This window comes from Brachyistius frenatus, unplaced genomic scaffold (assembly GCF_029030835.1).
Source record: "Brachyistius frenatus isolate BFR_SWC_R1_liver_20210118 unplaced genomic scaffold, ASM2903083v1 Contig_222, whole genome shotgun sequence".
NCBI lineage: Eukaryota > Metazoa > Chordata > Actinopteri > Embiotocidae > Brachyistius > Brachyistius frenatus.
This window is the reverse complement of record NW_027210821.1, coordinates 254,894-275,545: the sequence shown is the minus strand read 5'-3', so window position 1 is coordinate 275,545 and position 20,652 is coordinate 254,894. Positions and strand designations below refer to the sequence as shown.

Below are 20,652 nucleotides of genomic sequence, written 5' to 3'. Positions count from 1 at the left end.
TTTAATAAAGTGACCGTGTCAGTGGCCTCGGGTTTACCCGTCTGCACCGGCTGGGACATGTGGCTCTTATTGCTATTTACAACAGAAAGATTCAAAATATCGGTGGACACTTCAACAACTGCAATATGTCGGAAAGCAGGCGTTTATTTCTCAAGACTGTTGAGAAACGGATTCTATTAAACGCCACAACTTTAGGAATAACAAACAGAAGTTGTATCCTTCATGTTTTATGTCAGCGATGCAAAACACTGCTTCATTATTGAATATATAAAACATTATGAATGTGGTTTATGGAAGAAGTGTTTGAAGTATTCTGTCCACCTTTACTATCAGACCACGGATTGTATATTAATGTCCCGACGGTCGACACGTGGATTTCAAAGACATTGTCGACCTACGATGATTGCTTATTGCGTAAACAATATTCATTTCCTGTTTTATTCCTGTACAAAAAGAAGCAGGAACTGGAAGTATAATTTGGTGACACTGGTGTTGAGACTCGAGAGACCGAGTCGGTGTTCGGGAATTTAAAAACATCCAAACTTGGAGCTCACGCCGAATGCACGGTGCCATTGAACATACATTTGACCTACTAGCGTGAAGGATCTTTCCCGACCAATCAGCTGGCCTTTAAAGGTTACTACGACGACTCCACCCGGGACCTGATGAAACACCCACTTAGTGCTTCATTAGATCACGAGGGATCTGGTTGGAGACGCGCCGCCTGCTGGCTTGAAGAAGGCCGATCCTCGAGAATGTGATGACATTTGTCACGCTGAAGTGACATTTTTAAAGCCGCTCTGGTCGCAATGAACTGAGACGGGCGGCCGCGTTGTCCATAGTAACCTTTTCTTTCTCTTTATTTTGACATTTTAAAGGATCTGAGGACGGTGGCGTGCGGTTAGCTGGGATTGGGTTTGGCACTTTCACACCAATTGCTGTTTTCCTGAGAGTTATGATGTCTCCTTCAGTATTCCTACTTGATAGTGGGAATGAAACAGGCCTCCCGCCTGCCAATGAAATCCAAACAGAGAATCATTTATGGAGGAACGAGAAGTATTCCACAATTGAACTGTTCTTAATTGCAAAACCAATGTTTTAATTATATTAAAACTCAAACATGAGTCATGAAATACTTCAGAGGGGTTGATTACGTGCAACAGCTCAAGGCAAAAAAAAAAGAGAAAAAGACAAAGGTCTAACAATCTAAAAATATGCAAGCAAATTAATCAAATAAATTAAAATGGTTTAGTATCACCAAGAATTACAGCAAACCAAGATGCTGTAAAAAATGGGAAAGAAAGAGCAATTTTTTTTGCATTTCAAGATTCCCTGCCATTCAAAAAAATAAAAATAATAAAATCAACAGATTTATTTAGTAGAGTATGAATTACTCTAACTGTAATCAACTATTAATACTTGTTAGTGTTAGTGTTTTGAAAGATTTGTGTTCATCTGTTTTCCATGGTTGGTTGTTTGTTTGTTTGTTTTTTTGGTGCGGTACGAGTCCTGGGCAGGTCATGGAAACATTTGGCATGTAGTCGTGAATTATTGTCTTCAAGATTGCATTTCCGCAGAGTCTTTGCAGCAAAGTAAACAATATGCACCAACAAACAAATAAGACCAGAAACTGAAAAGAGGCACGAAGAGGCGTTTCTCAAACGACAAATTTGTTCTTGGTGGTGGAGCCGCTCTTGGTGGCCGTGTCTGAGTGAGACTGGTAGCCGATGGTCATCTTCATGGGGAGCCCCAGGCGCTCCTTGTAAACTCTCCTGATGACGGGAAGAAGTGAGCGTGAGAAGATGCCGAGATCGCCGTCACCCGTTCGATCTAAACACTAAAACAAGAAGCTCTAACTCACCCTATGTGCGTCACGGCTTCCCGGTTCTCGTAGTCTGACGTCCAGACGGCTATTTTATCTCCTTTCGTGCGGATGTTGACGACGGCGCCGCAGACGTCCTCGCTGTGGTCGTCAAAGGCCTCGCCGATGAGGCACAGGAGCTGGAGACAGGAGGGAGAGCAGGGAACGCTGCTGTCGTGAAAAGTCACATCTTCACTTGGACAAAACCTGCAAATCCTCCAAAAGAACAGAGGAAGACTGCTGACTCAGCTGGTTTCGTCACTGCCCTTAAGAATTTCTATGTGAACATGTTGGTCAATAATCAGAGAGCACAAGTCTCTGTGATGACCGAAATAATATTTCAACAGGTTGTATATGAATATATGTCATATCAATCAGTTTGACTGGTCTCATTTGCTCGCCTCAACCACACAAGAAAATAAAAGCAATGCACAGGACTTGTAGTAATTCATTCAACTAATTCATTGGATGTTAGGGAATCTTTTTAGAAAAAATTTAAGCTAGCAAAAAAACATCATGTCACTAATGTCAAAACATTCAAAAGCTTTATTTAAATATTAAAAAAAGGCCTTTTTTTGTTAGTTGATATGTAAAACTAAGTTAATCGTGGGACATTCTGCTGCAGCCAGACCGGCGGTGGTTGTACGAGATGACCCAGCTGATCCCATTTAAAATGGGAAGTCCACAGATTCATGTTATACGTTATAATTTGTGCTGGTTCATCTGAATGTTGACTACGTTTTAATTTTTCTGTAATGTTGACTGACTGGATTGCTGTTCAGTTGTGAAGTGCTCAGTGCTGCCACGTGTGGCCATAAGTATTAATGCACTGTGGCTTCTCTCCTCTAGTGGCAGCACTGGGTACTACAGCCCGTATCAGCTTTTATGTTGTTTTATATGAAACTTTAAAAAAAAAAATTTACAGAACACAATGCAGAAAAAGATGCAGGTCATTTATAAATTGTTCTATTTATGTTTTTTACTTTTAATTTATAGTTTTTTTTTGTCATGTCAGACGATAACATTTATCGTTAAATTGTAAAATATCATGACTCCATTATATATTTTGTCACGAGTGTTTTATAACCACATTTCAGTTGATATGATATGAATTTTTGTTTTTACATCGTCCTCAAAAACCCAGTATCAGTCGGGCCTGAATGAATGAATACAAAACTGCGTACATAAATGTCTCTATGAAGACATTCGACCATCTGATGAGTTTGCACCTGCAATATTCCCTCTGTAACACATTTTTCTAGTAAATATCCATGCAGGTCCTGGACGTGTCCATGAAAACGTCTGCAATCATGAAAAAATATGTTTGTCTCTGGCTTAAAATGTGGTAAACCAATTAGTATGTGTGTGACAGCTTCTCTCTTCAGCGGCAGCAGTATTGACAGTAGAGTAAGTGCTGTTTGCTCGGTGGAGTCATAGCTAACCAGATGTCTGCGTATCACTGTCAGTCACCTTTACAGCTCAACACATCACGGACTGCTGGCTCGGCAACAAGCGAGCCCGTTTTCAAATGCGCTCTCGTTTAACTGGGTTGTGATCCTTCAAAATCCGCTCGGCGCACAGTCGAGGTACTTCATCATTTTCTCAGATATCAAGAGACGACACGGAACATTAAAAGCGTCAGTTTTTAAAAGGTACGAGAGGATGTGATCACTCATTTCTGCGGGCAGCAAGTGTAATGACGGAGTGGTGTAACTAATTAGAGCTGCCAGCAGGTAATAAATGTTCTACAATGGCGAGAGGCTAAAGAAATGAATAATAGTGTCACCGGTTTGAGGAACAGGATACGAAGCAGAGCAGCCGCAGCCAAACCTACAGTTTCCAGCCAGAAGCGGTCCAGGTCTAATCTCCTCTGCTGCTTGTTGAGTGTGATCAGCCAGCGTCCGCCACGCTTGTTCCTCTCATCCTCCCACATGGGTTCAATACCGTCCTGCAGCAAACGGTTCAGACTGTCAACACGCGTCCAAAAACCACAGCGACAAACCTTCACAAACAGCCTGGAGAAGTCCGGTTTCAACAGGAGAACAGCAAGAAATCAATCTTTCTTACTGGCAAATAGTACAAGTTTGCAGCTGGAGGACTAATCAGAGAACAAGAACTCATATCCAGAGGTGATGGTTAACATCTGTTTCCTTAGAGAAGATTTTCTGATGTAACATTTGTACTCAGGTGTTGATGAGCACTGATAGAAATACAAAAATCTCCATTTATCTTTTGACAGAGATGAAATACAAATGTCTAATTTTTTAATTCTAAAATGACTGAACTTCTATCATCATGTGGTTAGATGAGCTCTGGTTTGGTTCAGCAGGAGAAACCTGCGGCCCACTTCTGCCTTTGTTTGCCTTCCTTCCAGTGGTGACACTGTTGTTTTTACTGAATTTCTTGTCTCAGCAGTTCAGTCAGGTATTTTTTTTCTGTTTGCAGGAGCTTTACTTGAGTCTGATTGAGCAGTTTTGCAGCAGACTTTATTGGTATTCTGGTGATAAAACATTTCAGCTCAATGCCCATTATTGTCAGAAGGATTTCGGTTTGAAGGAATCAACTGTGGGAAGATGATTTTTCTTTCTTTTTCTTCCTGTTCTTGAAATGTAAATGAAGGTTCAGGTCTTTAACTGTGAAAAATCTAATATCTCAATAAACAACAAGTTAAATTAATCCAGATGTTTGATATCAAATGTTTTATAGCTGTTTACATATTCTTTCAATTTCATTGGCTTACATAAACAATGCAGCATTTGGGAACACGTTTATATCAGATATAGAAAACGTAGATACAGGAGATCATTCCTGCCCACTGCCATAAGACTTTACAATAACTCACCTCTGGCAAAATCCATCACAGTACAATAACACTGTTGACTGTGTTTCTTGGTTGCTTGTATATTATATGTATATTATATATATAGATATATACTGTACTGTATGTATATATATATTTATATATATATGTTGACTGTGTTTATTGGTTTGTTGTATATAATATATATAGATATTTAATGTACTGTATATATACTGTATGTACTGTGCATTTTATATTTTATTTCTTTTCTATTATATTATTCTATTCTATTATTATTTTATTCTATTGTTTCTATTATTGCTCCTGTATGTATGCTGCTGTGGCGAAAAAAATTTCCCCTCGGGGATTAATAAAGTATATACCTACCTACCTACCTACCAAAGAGGATACTAACGAGCAAACAAGCTGATTATAACGACACTTTAATGGGTACTTGAACTCCTCACTCCGCTGCATATTTTCCTGTAAACGGTAAATAAATCGAACGTACCTTGAAAAGTGAGTAATCGCAGCCGGACATGAGGTTGCTTGACAACTGGATATGATTGTAGAGACTGAAACAAAGACAATGTGACATTAACAGAACATGCAGACATAACATTATTTCCATAAACAGTTTACAGTCATGATCATTTTACTGCTTCAGTCTCTCCATGAAAGAACAGAAACCAGAGATTTGTTTCTCCTTACGCCCAGAAATCTTCAACCGTGTCAACCTTGGAGATGAGTCGCAGGTTGGCCTGCCATGTTTTGCTCTTGTCATTCTTGAAGAACCACAGAGACCATCTGTTGGAAACAGAAACAAAAAAAAGAAATCTGCATAAGTGTAACATGCCCCTAATGAGACCCGAAGTAAACAACAGCAACCAGAAGCCAGTGAGCTTCAGAGCGAACGGCCGACGTTCGGATGCATCGACAGTAAATCACGCCGTCGCTCTCGCGGTCCAATTAAGTGCGACGCTGCGTCGTACTCGTTCAACTCTAAATCCTCTTAAATCTCAGAAACAGCCTGAAACTCTTGAGCTGAAGAATAACCAAGTAAAATGTGACTGTTCAAACTATTATGAAGCAATTAAAGCAGCGAGTCTGTCAGAAGGACCTTTTTTAAACAAGGAACTACGGAAAAGGACCGAAAAGGCAAATGACACAAATTAAATTCCCTTCAGTTTAACTTCATATGTAAAGCAGACTGTCTGCTAAATCTAATACAGTCTGGAAGCTTTGGTTTAAGGCAGACTGTCTTCCTTGTTAACTCGTCTGTCACCAGTCGAGATGCAGTTTACATCCATGTTTGTACGGACTCATCGTTGTGGTGAAAACACAAAGTTGTCGCGATGACAACAAAGATGATTCAAACGTGGACATCGTAGCCAAGAAGCTTCGAAGATGCTTCACACGCATCTTCAACCTGACGGCACAGAAGATGTAAACAATCAGCAGAGTTTCAAGCTGTCCACAGTTCGGTACCTGACCACACGTGAGCTATGGTCAGTCTCCCTCCTGTTCCTGAGTTATGGTGCTAAATAATGGACAGAAAAGCGTTTTTGTGAAATATGATGATGTCACTGTGATGTTGACCTTTGACTTTTTTTTGCATATAAAACATCATTTTTATCCGATTACATATTTGAGTGAAATTTTGCCATAGCAAGTTTATGAATTGTTGACATATGGAGACAAATGTGTTTTCTGTGGTCACAGCGACCCCTTTTGACCCCAAAAACTACTCAGTTTATCCTTATAGAGTCAAAGTGAAACTCAAAGAGCCCCTGAGATACCGTGTGCACGAACGGCTGGAGAAACAACATAAAAAACATCGAGCCTCCAGCCACAGCTGGAGTCGTTTCATCCACTTAATACCACCTTCATCATCAATATTTGTCTGTTAAAATTGAACTTCTCAACAAACTGCGCTGAGGCGCCACTAAAGTGTTCAGGAGCCCACTTTCCTTTTAGCTGACTGGATTTCTGTGGAGTTCAACTTCCCTATTTGACCCTTTTGGACATAAATATCCTTTCGGAATTTAAATATACATAAAATATTCACTGGTCGCTTATTTGTATTCAGCACAGAGGGGAGTCTGAGCTTATGTGAGTATGGATTGAAAGGAAAAACACTGAAGTGCCCTGGATGGGTCACCGGACCATCACAGACAATCACAGTGTGACTGGTGGGGAAATAAAAAGTCTCCAGCAGACTGCATGCATCTGCAACCCACACAGGAAGAACATGAGAGCACAAGGACACATGTTCGTGTGAACTCGAGTCACTATCTATAGGCACACGCTCATACCGTTATAATACTGGAAATACAGTTTTACATATCATTGTTTTTCAAGAATTAAAAAGAACCGTGTTATCCACGTGGATAGCGAACATGATTAATTTGTACTTCTGTCGGGTTTTTTCTGACATGTTTTCAATTCCATCAACGGCTGTGCTTCCTCTTGTGAACTTCATTGTTTTCAGTGAACGGTCAATTTATGTCTGACTTTCACGACTGCACGCGCCGCTCCATTCAGACAGCTGATCGTATACAAGTGTGATGTTTTCTTTGAGGTTTGATGCGCGTTACCCATCTTGACATTTCGGTCCACACACACACTCACATCTGGGAGCTCTTACTGACGTGGATCTCGTACCTGAATGCAGATGGTGTTTTTGTCGCCAAACTTCCGGCAAATACATACTTTGAAAGTTAAACTCACTTACATTGTCATGCACCTCACGGCAAAACAATGCCATACACTATATGCTATGTTTGATCATTTAAAAAAAAAAAAAAAAGCTAAGTAAAGCTTTATTAGACATGAGTGTGACAATAATAGAATAAAAACATTTGGAAGCCTACAAATAACAATGAAAACACTGAAACTATCTAAAATGTCAATTTCTTTCACCCCCCAAAACATCCCTTAATGCTGCTATCTGTAACACACAGGAAACATACAACAAATTGCTTTAATAACAGTAACACGGAGTACAGTGAGCTCTGCAGCGCTGACAATGAATCTCTGAGTGACATATGGGGTCCGCCGCTTTTATTTAGCCTAATTAAAATGTGTGTTCAGATAACATTAACTCGGTGTCTCCACATACACAGTCAGTGTGGAGACGCTGACCTGTTCTGGAGGGGGTGTTTCATGTAGGCCTCCGGGCTCAGGATCTCCGGGCCCACGATCTCTGGGCCCACGATCTCCGGGCCCACGATCTCCTGTCCGGTCTCCTCAGCTCCATCTTCATCGGGCTGGGTTGGACTCGGGTTGGTTTCCTAAAAATCACAGCCGGACAGGAGGGGAGAGAATTACTGCACACAGGACGCAGACGGGCCTACATGATGTCTGATGGCTTAAATGTACAACTTGTTTGGGACAGGTAAACAGGAAAAACCCAATTATTATTATTTTTTTTCATCCCGAGCTAAATTAGTAAACTGCAAAATACACTAATTCTAATTGCAAAATTAAACTCCGTGACGTCATTAATGAACATCTGGAACACATTTCACGGGGCTGTGACGCAATCGTTTCACCCACCAGCCTTGTGCTGGCAAATAACTCCAGGAGCTCAATTGTTGAGCATTTTTTTGTGCTTTTACCCCGATTTTTTTTTATTATTAATAAACGAGCGAACAAGCAGCTAAACGGACACTCGTTGCTTTAAGTTTCAGTATTACACACCCACTTATAACACGAAATACGACACCTTAAAACAAATAAACTGGGGACTGTTTTAGATGAAGCGTGTAACACACCTCACGTCATACACAGCCAGGAAAAGAGCGGACCGAGCTGGGTTTTTATTATCTCACCATCAAAGTTAACGTTGAATTAGCTGCTAAAATAGCATCGCAGAGGTCAGCGGTGTGGACCAAATTTGACAGCTGGAAATTTTAGACCCCAAAATTTCGTCGCCCAACACATTTGTAAACTATTTTTCCGCGAGCCGAATTGTGTACGAGTCTCCGGTGAACGTACGTTTGTGGAAAAAAAGTCGCTCCTCCGGTACATTTCACCGACGTCGACGCGCCGACGCTTAAAGTCACTAAAATTCGTAATGGACGTTTGTGCGCGCGTGCGCGCGTCGAGCAGCGACGACGTCAGCCTTAAAAAAGTTGTGGTGACGCTCCGGGTCGGCGCGCACGAGACGAACTCCTCAAAACAGCACGCGCGGTGGTTAACAACGGTCGGTAACTAACCGTCGGCTCCGACATTTACCGTCGTACGTCAACTTTAAAGGTGACACCGGCCTGTAAAAATCAAAGCGAGACAGGACCCCCCCCCCTCCCTCCCTGCCTCCCCCTCTCTCCTCTCCCGCTCCTCCTTCACCCCCACAATATGTTTTGATACGCTCTTCGGAGAAAGTACTCACCGGTTCGGCAGTCGCCATCTTACAAAAAAAAAAAAAAAAAATAAAAAAAAAATCCGTCGGGGAAAGTTTTCGTTGATTGGACCGAGCCGGAGCCACGTGACGGCCGCAGCTGCGCGCATGCGCTGTGTGAAGCCGCCGGCTGGCTGCTGGGCGCCGGCTCCACCCCTCCTGCAGACGAAGGCATGGCGAGCACCGAGGCTGGAAGGCAGTGTGAGACGGAGGGCTGCTGCAAGGACGCCAAACTTCAGTGTCCCACATGTATCAAGCTCGGTATTCAAGGCTCCTATTTCTGTTCCCAGGTACTGCTGCTTTACTCGGCCCTGTCCGGCCCGTCGTGTCCGGTGGAGCCACACAGCCCGGGGCCCTCTTGTCTTTATCACGAGGCTGCTAACTGACTGTCAAGCTAGGTAGACATGTGTCCGTTAGGTGCTCGGGCAACTGGTCGTAACGGGGTTTTTTTTCGGTCACACGTTAACTGACGTGTTTTAGTTGCGTGTTCGTATAACGGACCGCTGAGGATAAATCACGCAGTCGGTGCTCGTAACCGGTGTTATCTCTGCAGCAGCAGGCCGGAGGAGCCGGCTAACCGTCGGCTGCTTAGCCGAAGTGATATCACCTCCCGGGTCCAAACAAGAAGTTCTTCCGCTGGCGAGCTCAAACTGGACAAAACGACGTGATGGTATCGGAACCATGTGATCGAGTAACTCATCAGACTGGTTCCTTGCGTTATAAAGTGCCTCGGAGTGACATATCACTTGGTTGACCCTCATCCTGGTGCTGTTACTTCCCACCAGACCAAACCCCACTCACTAATCCGTCAATTTAAAGATTTAAATAGTTCATCCGTACAACTCTCACACTTTTGCCGTGCATGACACGTGCCCTGCTCCACTTACAGATGATAAGCTGATCGGGACTTTGTTTGATCAGTGTAACGACTTTTACTCCAGAGAGGGTTGTCTTTAGTGTCCCGAGATATCTAGTGGGGGATTTAACAAGTCATATCAGCTGCATTGAGGAAGTGTGTGGGTACTGATCTGCAGACAGTACATTGGCAAAACTAGACAAGTGCCTCTCTGCATTTGGGTCCTGTTTCAAGTAGATGTAAAGCAAAGCACTTTAAAGTTAAAGGATTTATATTAAAAAAAAAAAGCAGTCAGGATGGTGACGGTTTCCACTCCCATGTGTCCCAGTACGGTGGCTCTGGGAGACGAGTGCTCCCGTGGCATTTGACCTTTGAGGTTTTTGCTGTGGTTGCAGTTTTGGCTGTGGAACCTGACCCGGCTCTCCACGATCTCCTGTCCCTCCCTGCTGTTAACTGTCCACTGAAATGAACTATAAATGGTAGACAGATTGACTTATTAGGGTTGAATTAGGCTTATCTGACCAATGTTCAACGTGTCAATTCAAGCCAGGGCTGTAAAAACATGGTTAATCCAGCAATTACATTTTATGTATGAAGTGAAAATCTAATTATTTTTTTTGTATCAGATTAACCACAAATGAAAATAGTTGTTTGTTGCTGTTTGATCGAGTTACGTATTAGTGCCAATTGAGTGCCCATGCATGTTGTTGTTACAGAGTAGTGAAATGTACGTTGGAGCACAATTTGTACTGTAAGAGTAATAATAATACTTTTCCTTTCCAGGAATGTTTCAAAGGAAGCTGGGCATCTCATAAGTTGCTGCACAAAAAAGCAAGTAGGTGTGAGCGATCACTGTCAGTCCTGATTTATTGTTGTCGTGCTCTCTCACGTTATACGGATAAAGGCTGCTTTCACGTCTGCCTCGTTCGGTCTGGACCTTTGGACTCTTCAGTTTGGTTCAAATCCAAATCGCAAGAGTGAAAGGTGCCATTGACCCCGGTCCGAACGGACCAAACAGAACTATTGTTAAAAAAACATTTTTCTGAGAGGAAAAACTGTGATAGTGAAGTTAAGATATGAGATAGTGGCAACGACATGAATGTGTTCGCAGAAATGTTAAGGGACGTTCATTTGTGTGCTCACAACATCGAAACTAACCGGATCAAATATTCAGTGCAACAAAAACACGAATCGTGGTCTGAACTCTCGGGTGTGAAAATGTCCAAAGTCTCATGGTACTTCCACGTAGGTTAAGAGTACACAAATATGTTCCTTTAGGAGCTGCTGCCAAAGTGAAGAGTAGATGATGTCGCTCCACTGTGAGCTGACACTCAGGTGACGGATGCTTCAGAGACTCTGTGCTGTGACTTTTGTGGTTTTTTTCTCAGAAGAAGACAAGAACCAGAATGAATCTCCAAACTGTGTGGAGAAGGACATCAACACAGACCCGTGGCCGGGCTACCGCTACACGGGGAAGCTACGCCCTTACTACCCACTGGTAACCGTTGATTCTTTTTTTTTTTTTACCACGCATGATTCATTAAATAGAAAAATGGAGAAGGGACAGACACCAAAGACCAGACACTCACACCTGTTGGTGCGTATTTGTTTAAAGGAAGAAAACTAATGTTGCGTTTTGCCTCATGTGTAATGTAAAGCGCTGATGTTTGTGAACTCTGATATAACCTGTCTTTCTCTTGGGCGCCTGGCGTAGACTCCCTTGAGGCCTGTTCCCGGTGACATCCAAAGACCTGACTATGCTGATCATCCCAGAGGTAACCAGCTCTTTTCCTTCTTTTTTTTTTTCATGGAAATATATTTTCATCTTCATCATCACATTTGGAAAGCTGAGCTGTTCTAAATGATTTTACTGTACGGTACACTCGTACAGTGGGATGTGATAACCACAGGCTGTGATCGAACATCTCGCATCGTGACCACAGTATCGTCAAGTCTCTTCTTTGCGTTGCCGGTCATGGAGGAGTTACGGATCAGTCAAACATCAGCTGAGTGAAAAAAACAAACAAATGTCAGACCAGATTATCAGGTCACAACAACATACCAGTGAGCTGCTAACGGGACGGAGGTGATGAAGCCTGAGTGTGCGTTGAGACCTGTTGAAGGCCCGCAGCGGTCATGCATGCGTTTTCTGTCATTTTTGCACGAATACACAGATGAGCTGACGTGTCTCATACTGCCGGTTAATGAACTAAACACAAACAGGCTGTTCGCAACGCTGGAAACGCAACCGGACCGAGAGTGGCGTTCACCTGCTCTGCGTGTCTTGAGGCTCCGCCGGCCTTCATGAAACACAGACAGCAGAGAAACACACAAGTTAGCGTGACTTTCACCTGCAGGTAGAAATGAATGAGCGAGCTGAATGAATCGTAGTTGCTGGACGTGACTGCAGTTCTCCGAGTACGTTAGTATTTTGTTTCTTTCCGGCGGGGTGGCTCGCCCTCCCGAGACAATGAACACGGAAACACTGAAATATTCCAGTTGGTGGTTGCAGCTCAGATTTGAACGTTTAAACATCTTTGAATATCACATTTGTCCGGTTCACATTTCTTTTCCAAACTCATATTTGAAGCTGGACTTGATTTTTCTCTGTTAAACAACCCGGTGACATCCCTCTCTGAACTCTGTCAGCCGTCGTCATGAGATTCACTGCAGAGGAAAGTAGCGCTGCCGACAGGTCTGCTGTCACACCGAGTTTAAAACAAACAACAACATTTTTTATGACCGTTCTGTCTTCCTTCGTGTATTATTCCACAGTGATAATTTCAACCTGGCTTTTTTTTTATTATTTTTTTTTTTTTTTTACGACTGTGTCTCTGGGCAAGTCATTCATTGTGCAACCATGGCAACCTCTACATCCTTGTCATCTGACTGCATAGATCCATACTCCGGTAGTCATGGTTACAGCCTTCTTTCATTCTCCTGCGATGCCTATTCAGGGAGCGAAGCACAATTGTTGCAGGCTGATTTTTCCCAACGTGTCTGTGCTGCCGAGCTCGAGCCAAACGTGAAGCTGTTTGTTTAATAACATATAAAATGGTGATTATTACCTGTAATTAACCGATAAGGAAGTGGAAGTCACCGTCATGAAGACATGATAACGTGCTCACTATGACTCTCACCGACTCTGCTTCTTCTCTGAGCAGGTGTGCCCGTGCGTAAGTAAGTCTGATTGATTGTTGCACTCACACTGTGGACTCCTCGGGTCAAAAGGAGGGCTGCGCATGACTCGTACACAAATCTGTCTCATGTCTGTGTTGCCTAGCAACTGCTCAGGTTCTTCCAGCAATCATCTCGTAGAGTTAATGAATTATAGATCAGCGGGTTGTTGATGACGCCGATGTTTTCGACGTACACTCGTACGTGTGCGCTTCTCAGTCCGACAACAACGTCGGCGTCTTGTTTGAAGTTGACGACCTGAGACCCGTGTTTCTGTTTCCCGCGGCGACAGTCCTGCTCTGTTCCTCGGAGTCGACAGTGTGAGTGTCATTAGTGTACGTCCGCTCTGATGCTGAAGCTGTAGTCTCTGTAGGAGCAGCTAGTTCCAGATGCTTTTTAGGATTTAGGCTGGAAAAATGTCCATCAAAGAACTATATATATATGGAATACATACAAAGTGTGCTCCTTGAGAGCACTTTATTAGGAACACCAGTGTAATCTAATGCGACCAGTTATAAGCGCTGCTGTTTAATGTTATTAGTTAATAATAAGTTAATTCTGCTTTGATTATTGAGGTCGTGGTGGACCGCATTGAATTGACGTGTTCCTAGTATTTTGTCCACCTCATCAACATACATGGGCTGAAGCTTCATTGAACATGAAAATTATAAACTTAGAAAAAGGTTTCCTCTGTCGAGGAATATAAAAGATGACATCATGAACCGACTGCAGGCTGTATGAGTCACATTTTAGGGATAAAAGCTCAACACTGAAATCAAATGTGATCCTCTGAAGGTCGAGGATCTTTTATATCATAAAACTAAACATAAAGATTTTACATCACAAATACAGCTGGATGATTCTAACAAAACCAAACAGTGGAGCCTTTCTGTCGTAACTCTTCATCATCAACGATCCTTTAAACTTTCATTACTTCTCCAGTACGTCAGAAGTGACATTCGTGTCTCACAGACAGAGAAAATATGGATGCAGCATTTAAACTTTAGTGGTGACGGCTCACTGCAGGCTTCAGCCGAGGCTTTTCCAATGTAGACCGCTTCTGCTGTAGAGATTAGTTGTTTTTTTTCTTCTTTTTTTTTCACAGATATGCATTTCTTGTTCAAAAGTTGCTTCTGTTAAAACTGAATCAGTTGAACTAATTATGTACCGTTTGACCTGTCAAAGCTTCCAGGAGTCAGAAAACACAGAAGGTAAAACTTCATGTTAGCAGAAGCCCATTAACCTGACGATTTTCTTGATTTAAAGCATCCACACTGGTATTTTCTGGCGTTGAGTCGGGGTTAAAACTCGATACCGATCCCTTGTGTTCTCGGTAACAGATGATTTATTCAACTGTCGCCTGTGATGGAAAAACAAAATCGACAGGAGAATGTAAATCCAGCTGTGACAGGCTGATAATTGATGGATTGACAGCAGCTGCTTTTTGCAGCGTCCGAGCCGAACGAGCTCATCAGCCTCGGCGAGCGTTGACGCGTGAGTGATGCCGCTCGTCTGTCCTCGTTTCCTCCCCACAGGGATGTCTGAGTCCGAGCAGTTCCTGAAGGGGACGTCGCAGATCAAGATCCTCTGTCCCGAGGACATCGAAGGCATGAGAATCGTGTGCGAGGTAAAAAAAAAAAAAAAACCGACGTCTTCTGCTGGCTGCTGTTCTGTTTAATTACAGTTTGGTTTTGACACGAATGCTGTTTGCAGCTGGCACGAGAAGTCCTGGACATCGCAGCCGAGCTGGTGAAGCCGGGCATCACAACGGAAGAAATCGACCACGCTGTGCATCTGGTGTGTACACACACACACACACACACACGCATGTTGTTACCTTCATGTAGCCGACACACAATATGGTTGGTCTTGGAAGCCAATACACGACTTAAAGATGTGCGATGTGATGTTTCCTGCACACAAACCAGGAGGACAGACTTCATGGTGAAGTCGTTTTTTTAATGTCCTAACAGACGCCTGCAGGGAACCTTTGAACATTTATGGTCTCCAGATGATCTTTCTCTGACGTTTTGGGGGTTTTAAGTCAAATGTCAAATATCTCATCAACTATTTAATGGATTGACATGAAATTTTGTACAGACATTCATGCCCACCTCAGGGTTAATCTGTGACAACATCGTCTAGCGCCACCAACAGTCCAAACTCTTAACTAATGACCCATCAGCTGCAGTATTTTGTGTTTAGCGCTAATTATTAAATGTTAGCATATTAATATGCTAAAATAAGGTGGTGACAACGGGGAAAATACCTGTTAATGTTCACATTGTGAGTCTACATCTTGTTTCTCGGTAAACAGGCTGCGGAGCATCAATTCAAATTCAGCTCCATTTTATATTTTACGATCCCGACATGAAAACTCATCCACATCAGATAAGTAGAAGACCCACAGTTGAGCCCGGAGGGGCGAGTGTGATCAGATCCAACACAGCAGCTGCGTGAGGGAGAAAGAAAAGGTTCACTGATCTCTGTTATTTGTGTTTTACTCTCTTGTTGCCTTGCTGCTGCTTCTATAACCAACACGCTGCGTCTGTTCAGGCCTGCACAGCCAGGAACTGCTACCCCTCCCCTCTCAACTACTACAACTTCCCCAAATCCTGCTGCACGTCTGTCAATGAAGTCATCTGCCACGGCATCCCGGACAGAAGACCTCTGCAGGAAGGAGACATCCTCAACGGTGTGCTCACTCAACGACACAGCTTTTAAACACCTATCTCCTCAAACAAAGTCACATACTCAATGTCAAACCAAGTTCCAGGAATAGTTCAGCTAAGTTTGGGTGGAGGGAAATGTTTTATTTACAAGCTTGGGGGGGAAAAAAAGATTTCTCTCATGTGACAAATGGTCGTAGCAGCAACCTGAAAATGGTGTCAGCGGGAGTTTGGCCAATTTGAGCCTTTTTTATGAATATCTGTGAAGGCGATGTCTTCCCATCCGCCACTCCCCTCAGAGCGTCTGATGGAGCACTTGGCAGTAACTCATCTCTCGCTGCGTGGCCCGACAAGACAAATTGTTTCATTAACCTTTACCAGTGGGGCTCTGCTAGTCAGACTCTCTGCTCTCTAAATCTTGAGTGGGGGAAAAGTACCAGTTTGCACACTGAAAGTTGCATCAGCAATTAAAAAACCCATCAACAACTACACTTTGTCCTTGTAAATGTTGTGCATGTTTTCTGAGAACCTGCCGTCCACCGTTGTTACGAGCTCTGTGCTCAACATAATGAGATCTAGTTTGTCGTGTAACACAATGGTGCTGACGTATCCATCTTCCCACGCAGTGGACATCACCGTCTACCACAAAGGTTTCCATGGCGATCTCAACGAGACCTTCTTTATCGGAGAGGTGGAAGAAGGAGCAAAGAAGCTGGTTCAGACTACGTATGAATGCCTTATGCAAGCCATCGACTCCGGTAGGCACCCGACACGTCTCTCGTTATGTCTGTTGGTGTTCAGCCCGATGCTGACGTTTGTTTTTCCGCTGCTGCAGTTAAATCATCCTGAGTCATATTTATCTGTTCAGAGAAGACAGTCGGGTTTCAGCGATAAAGGCTTCTGAGGACAGAGGTTGTTTTGGAATAAAGAGGCGCGTTAATGAAAGTGGCCAGGCCCGTAGATCAGCTGATATTCTCATTGGCTGAGAGCACTTAGACCTAAGAGCTCGTTTAAATTGACGGTTCAGCCTTTTATCCGAGAAGCACTCGTTTCTTTTAAGCCACCGTGAACAAAAAGGCCTGAAAGTGTGAAGGTTTGTGTGGTCGGACCCGAATGCAAATCACACGGCTCGAAATAAAATAAAAGATTCATGAAGTCAACAAAAGAACAAACAGCAACCCGAGCTGGAGCTGATTAAAAAGGTTCAACAAAATAAAGCTAACCGACAGATGCAAATGAACTCACGGAGTTAACAAACTAAAATTCTCAAAGGGAAATGGACTTGAATCAGGTGACCGGGAACAACAAACTGACTGACTGGAAACTGGAGGATCATAAACTGACACGGGTGATTGGAAAGTGACAGCAGCTGGGGCCAATCAGGGAACTGAAGGTAGGTGAGGTGGGTGTGGGGGGCAGGTAACAGCAGGGACAACGACAGGAGACGCAAGGAGACACAGGTGAGACGCAAGGAGACACAGGTGAGGCGCAAGGACACACAGGTGAGATGCAAGGAGACACAGGTGAGACGCAAGGAGACACAGGTGAGACGCAAGATCGAATCATAAAAAACATGACAGACTGACCAAAAAGTGTGATCACCATGACGACTGGGGAGATTATATGATATGATTAAAAACAGGGCTTCAACTAACAGTTATTTGTATTCTATAAGAAATAACAACAAAAAGTTACCATTTGCTGCCCAAGAAAACATCTACAAATGTCTTGTTTAGTCCGACTACACGTTCAAAAGCCGAAGATGTTCAGTTTACTGTCAAGTCACAGTGTTTTTTTTCTTTATGCTGCTATCAGTGTTGAACTTCCTGTTTGGCTCGGGTAGTAAACTTTGGCCGCCTCTCCTCAGTGAAGCCCGGCGTTCGCTACAGAGAGTTGGGGAACATCATTCAGAAGCACGCGCAGGCCAACGGCTTCTCCGTGGTACGAAGCTACTGCGGCCACGGCATCCACAGACTTTTCCACACCGCTCCCAACGTGCCACACTACGCCAGTGAGTAGCCTCCAACCCGCCCGTCTCCAGACGCTCGCCCGTTCAAACCGCCTGATTTCTGTTCTCCTGAACTTCACAGAAAACAAAGCGGTCGGAGTCATGAAGCCCGGCCACGTGTTCACCATCGAGCCCATGATATGTGAAGGTGAGTTTAGGAGACATTGAACAGAAATAGAACATCACTGCCTTGTTGCAATTACAGAAAATGAATATCAAGAGTCGGAGACAGTAAAACAAGAGCGAAGTCCGTTCTGTTATAACCACGTATCCCCAACGTTTTATAAGCTTCGTAAAATGTTTTCAGCTCAATTTATTTGGCTTCAGAAGTTGTAGAATCGTACAGGAACACTTTATTCTCCAGTTTGTCCGACCAGGTTTCTAGATACTTGGATTTCTTAGGAGTGAAACTCACATAATTAGATGTCTTAAAGAAAATTAGTAAAAAGATTTAAACCTCCTTTTTTTCATCTTCACCCTCTGCTTCGGACTCACGGAGGGTTAAACGGTGTGTGAGACGCAGTTGAGCTCTAAAACGTCTCATCAGTATTTAAACCCACCTAATAGCTCGCAGGTGTCCAGTGAGTCAGCCAGAGGTTGGTTTCCACACTTCTGTTTCATTGTGTGTGTGTGTGATGTCTCATGTCTCATGTCTCAGGTGGCTGGCAGGACGAGACGTGGCCCGACGGCTGGACGGCGGTAACCCGAGACGGGAAGCGCTCGGCCCAGTTCGAACACACCCTGCTGGTGACGGAGACCGGCTGTGAGATCCTGACCCGCCGCCCCGAGGAGAACGGACGCGCTCACTTCCTGAGCGAGATGTAGGCGGGACCGGACCGCACCAAGGACTGGACTTTGCCACACACACACACACACACACACAAACAAACAAACACACACACACACATGTCAAACGTAGAGGCGCCACTCCTCGAGCTCAGTGTGACTGTAGCTCTTCTGGTTCTTTGAATTATATCGGTTCCTCATATTAAATGGAAGTACTTGAATGTGATGGCTTTATTAGTGAACTGTATCCTTCGGAGGAAATATAAAAGTATTTATGAGATTTGGTTTTGCTTCGTGGTCGGGCCGGACATCGGGCCGGACACCGGGCCTGTTTTCAACCGGTCACCTGGTTGTTGTCTGTGTGGAGCTCCGAGCGAGTTCAACCAGCGCGCCGCGCTTTGCTTCTTTTCCCTCGGCCTCTATTTAAATTACAAGGCAGGAGAAGAAGCGGCGTTATTCAGACACAGGAAGGCTCCAGGAAACGAACGAAGCCGCTCGCCAGCGAGCAAAACTTGTACAAACTTCTATTAACTCGAGTTTGATCTCTGGCAGCCATGTTGGATATCTTCAGTACTGATGGAAAAGAAGCAGAGTTCATTCATGTTTCGAGGGTTATGTGTTTAAAAACTGGCCGTACTTAAAGGAGTAGTTTGAAAATATCAACACCGCTCTCCTGTCCGTTAGCAGCAGCTGGTTAGCTTTGCTTAGCCTCACTAATAATAAAACAGGAAGCAGGAGGGAAATGGTTCAAATCTATTTATCACTAAAGCTCAGCGGTGTTTCATTTGTTTAATTTACAGAGAAACAGCTGCAGCTGTCTGGATTAAACAAACCCGATATAACGTGTTGGATAGGGAGCGTTAGCCGGCCTGCTTCACGCTAAGCTAAGATAAACATCTGTTGCGTCACGTTTAGCATCCAGACATCCTCAGACCCGTAAGAGCCCGTTGGTTCGCCGATCGTAGTACGTCGCCGTCATCTTCACCCGTGCAGGTGTCCAGTACGAGCACTCCAACCCAGTTGTTGTATCTCCGGTGTGGCTAACGGTTTGTTAGAGTCGTGTCGTAGCCCCGCAGCGTCTCCACAGATACCGACGCCGAGGAGCTCTCCTTCTTCTCCTTCGGTGTCCGATAGCCCAGGTGTAGCAAATTGAGCCTTAACATGTGAATCTAGGAGTTAAAACTTAAACCGGTGTCCCCCCCCCCCCCCTCTCCCCCTCCTCCCCCCATTTACTCGGCGGTCACCATTCACTTGGATGTGGGGATGTTCCCGGTGCGAGCAGCCGTATTTCTACATTTTCAGAGGACTAATGTGATCACGGTCTCTCTGCCATCTTTGTATTTCTTCTAACGGAGTAATAAATGACTCTTCTGTAGCTTCTGTGTGGCTGAATTTGTCCTTGAACAGATCAGTGATCTGAATCCCAGAAGTGGTTTAATTCACCAGCTTCTTCTTCACTGAAGACTGTCGGGGTTCAGACCTCCTTAAGTCCTCTTTAAACTCGGTGGAGGATCGAAACACACGAGATCAAAGTTACACCAGCGACATTTAACTTCACAAAGTTCGAGAAAGTTTCTTTGCTTCTGTAAATTCACGACTGCAGCAGCACGAACAAACTTCGTTCAAAACTTTGCCTATTTAGGCTTTTATTAGAAGTCCAAGCACCAACGGCGTTTGAAGCCTGTTGCATTAGTTCTGATGATGATGATGATGATGGGTATTTCTATTTTTAGAAATGTAGGCGGGGCAAAAGAAACGTTTTAATTGGTCGATAATGAACCTGGAAAATGTTCTTTAGAGAAAAAACAGTAATATCTACCATTAGTTATAATAAAGCTCAACATGTTTAGATGGGTAACTTCTGAGGGTTTATCTACACGCGTTCCTTACATGGAGCTGCATCTGCTGGTTTTAGGCCACGCCCATTTCTGTCTCATTTAGTTTTTTGCAAAATCGCACTAAATGCTAAACCTACTTTTTCAAACCAGTTTTGGTGATTATAATCGTACTGCGTGATGTTTAAACAAAGTTCGTGAGATTTCGTTTTGATTGCGATGTAAGAGCTCAAATCTAATTTGAGCTGAAACATTTTG

General features: G+C 43.7%; 2 protein-coding genes across 5 annotated transcripts; one reads left to right on the top strand and one right to left on the bottom strand.

Moving 5' to 3' along the window:
• Positions 1 to 832: 832 nt before the first annotated feature.
• On the bottom strand, positions 833 to 9,133 carry eif4eb (eukaryotic translation initiation factor 4eb). Of its 3 annotated transcripts, none has more exons than XM_069719744.1 (7): positions 9,055 to 9,133; positions 7,806 to 7,954; positions 5,373 to 5,468; positions 5,173 to 5,236; positions 3,696 to 3,809; positions 1,862 to 2,001; positions 833 to 1,772 (listed from the first exon to the last, which is right to left on the bottom strand). In XM_069719744.1, exons 1-7 carry the CDS (start codon positions 9,070 to 9,072, stop codon positions 1,658 to 1,660), a joined length of 696 nt encoding a protein of 231 aa, XP_069575845.1. In that variant the 5' UTR covers positions 9,073 to 9,133; the 3' UTR covers positions 833 to 1,657. The 3 variants fall into 3 exon arrangements, with proteins under 3 accessions (XP_069575845.1, XP_069575846.1, XP_069575847.1); XM_069719745.1 differs by lacking the exon at positions 9,055 to 9,133 and adding an exon at positions 8,661 to 8,818; XM_069719746.1 differs by lacking the exon at positions 9,055 to 9,133 and adding an exon at positions 8,495 to 8,613.
• Positions 9,134 to 9,188: 55 nt separating this feature from the next.
• On the top strand, positions 9,189 to 19,934 carry metap1 (methionyl aminopeptidase 1). 2 transcript variants are annotated; one of them, XM_069719742.1, is made up of 11 exons: positions 9,189 to 9,353; positions 10,703 to 10,754; positions 11,311 to 11,417; positions 11,634 to 11,694; positions 14,632 to 14,723; positions 14,810 to 14,893; positions 15,653 to 15,791; positions 16,392 to 16,523; positions 17,633 to 17,776; positions 17,856 to 17,921; positions 18,432 to 19,934. In XM_069719742.1, exons 1-11 carry the CDS (start codon positions 9,237 to 9,239, stop codon positions 18,596 to 18,598), a joined length of 1,161 nt encoding a protein of 386 aa, XP_069575843.1. In that variant the 5' UTR covers positions 9,189 to 9,236; the 3' UTR covers positions 18,599 to 19,934. The 2 variants fall into 2 exon arrangements, with proteins under 2 accessions (XP_069575843.1, XP_069575842.1); XM_069719741.1 differs by having other exon boundaries at positions 11,308 to 11,417.
• Positions 19,935 to 20,652: the final 718 nt, after the last annotated feature.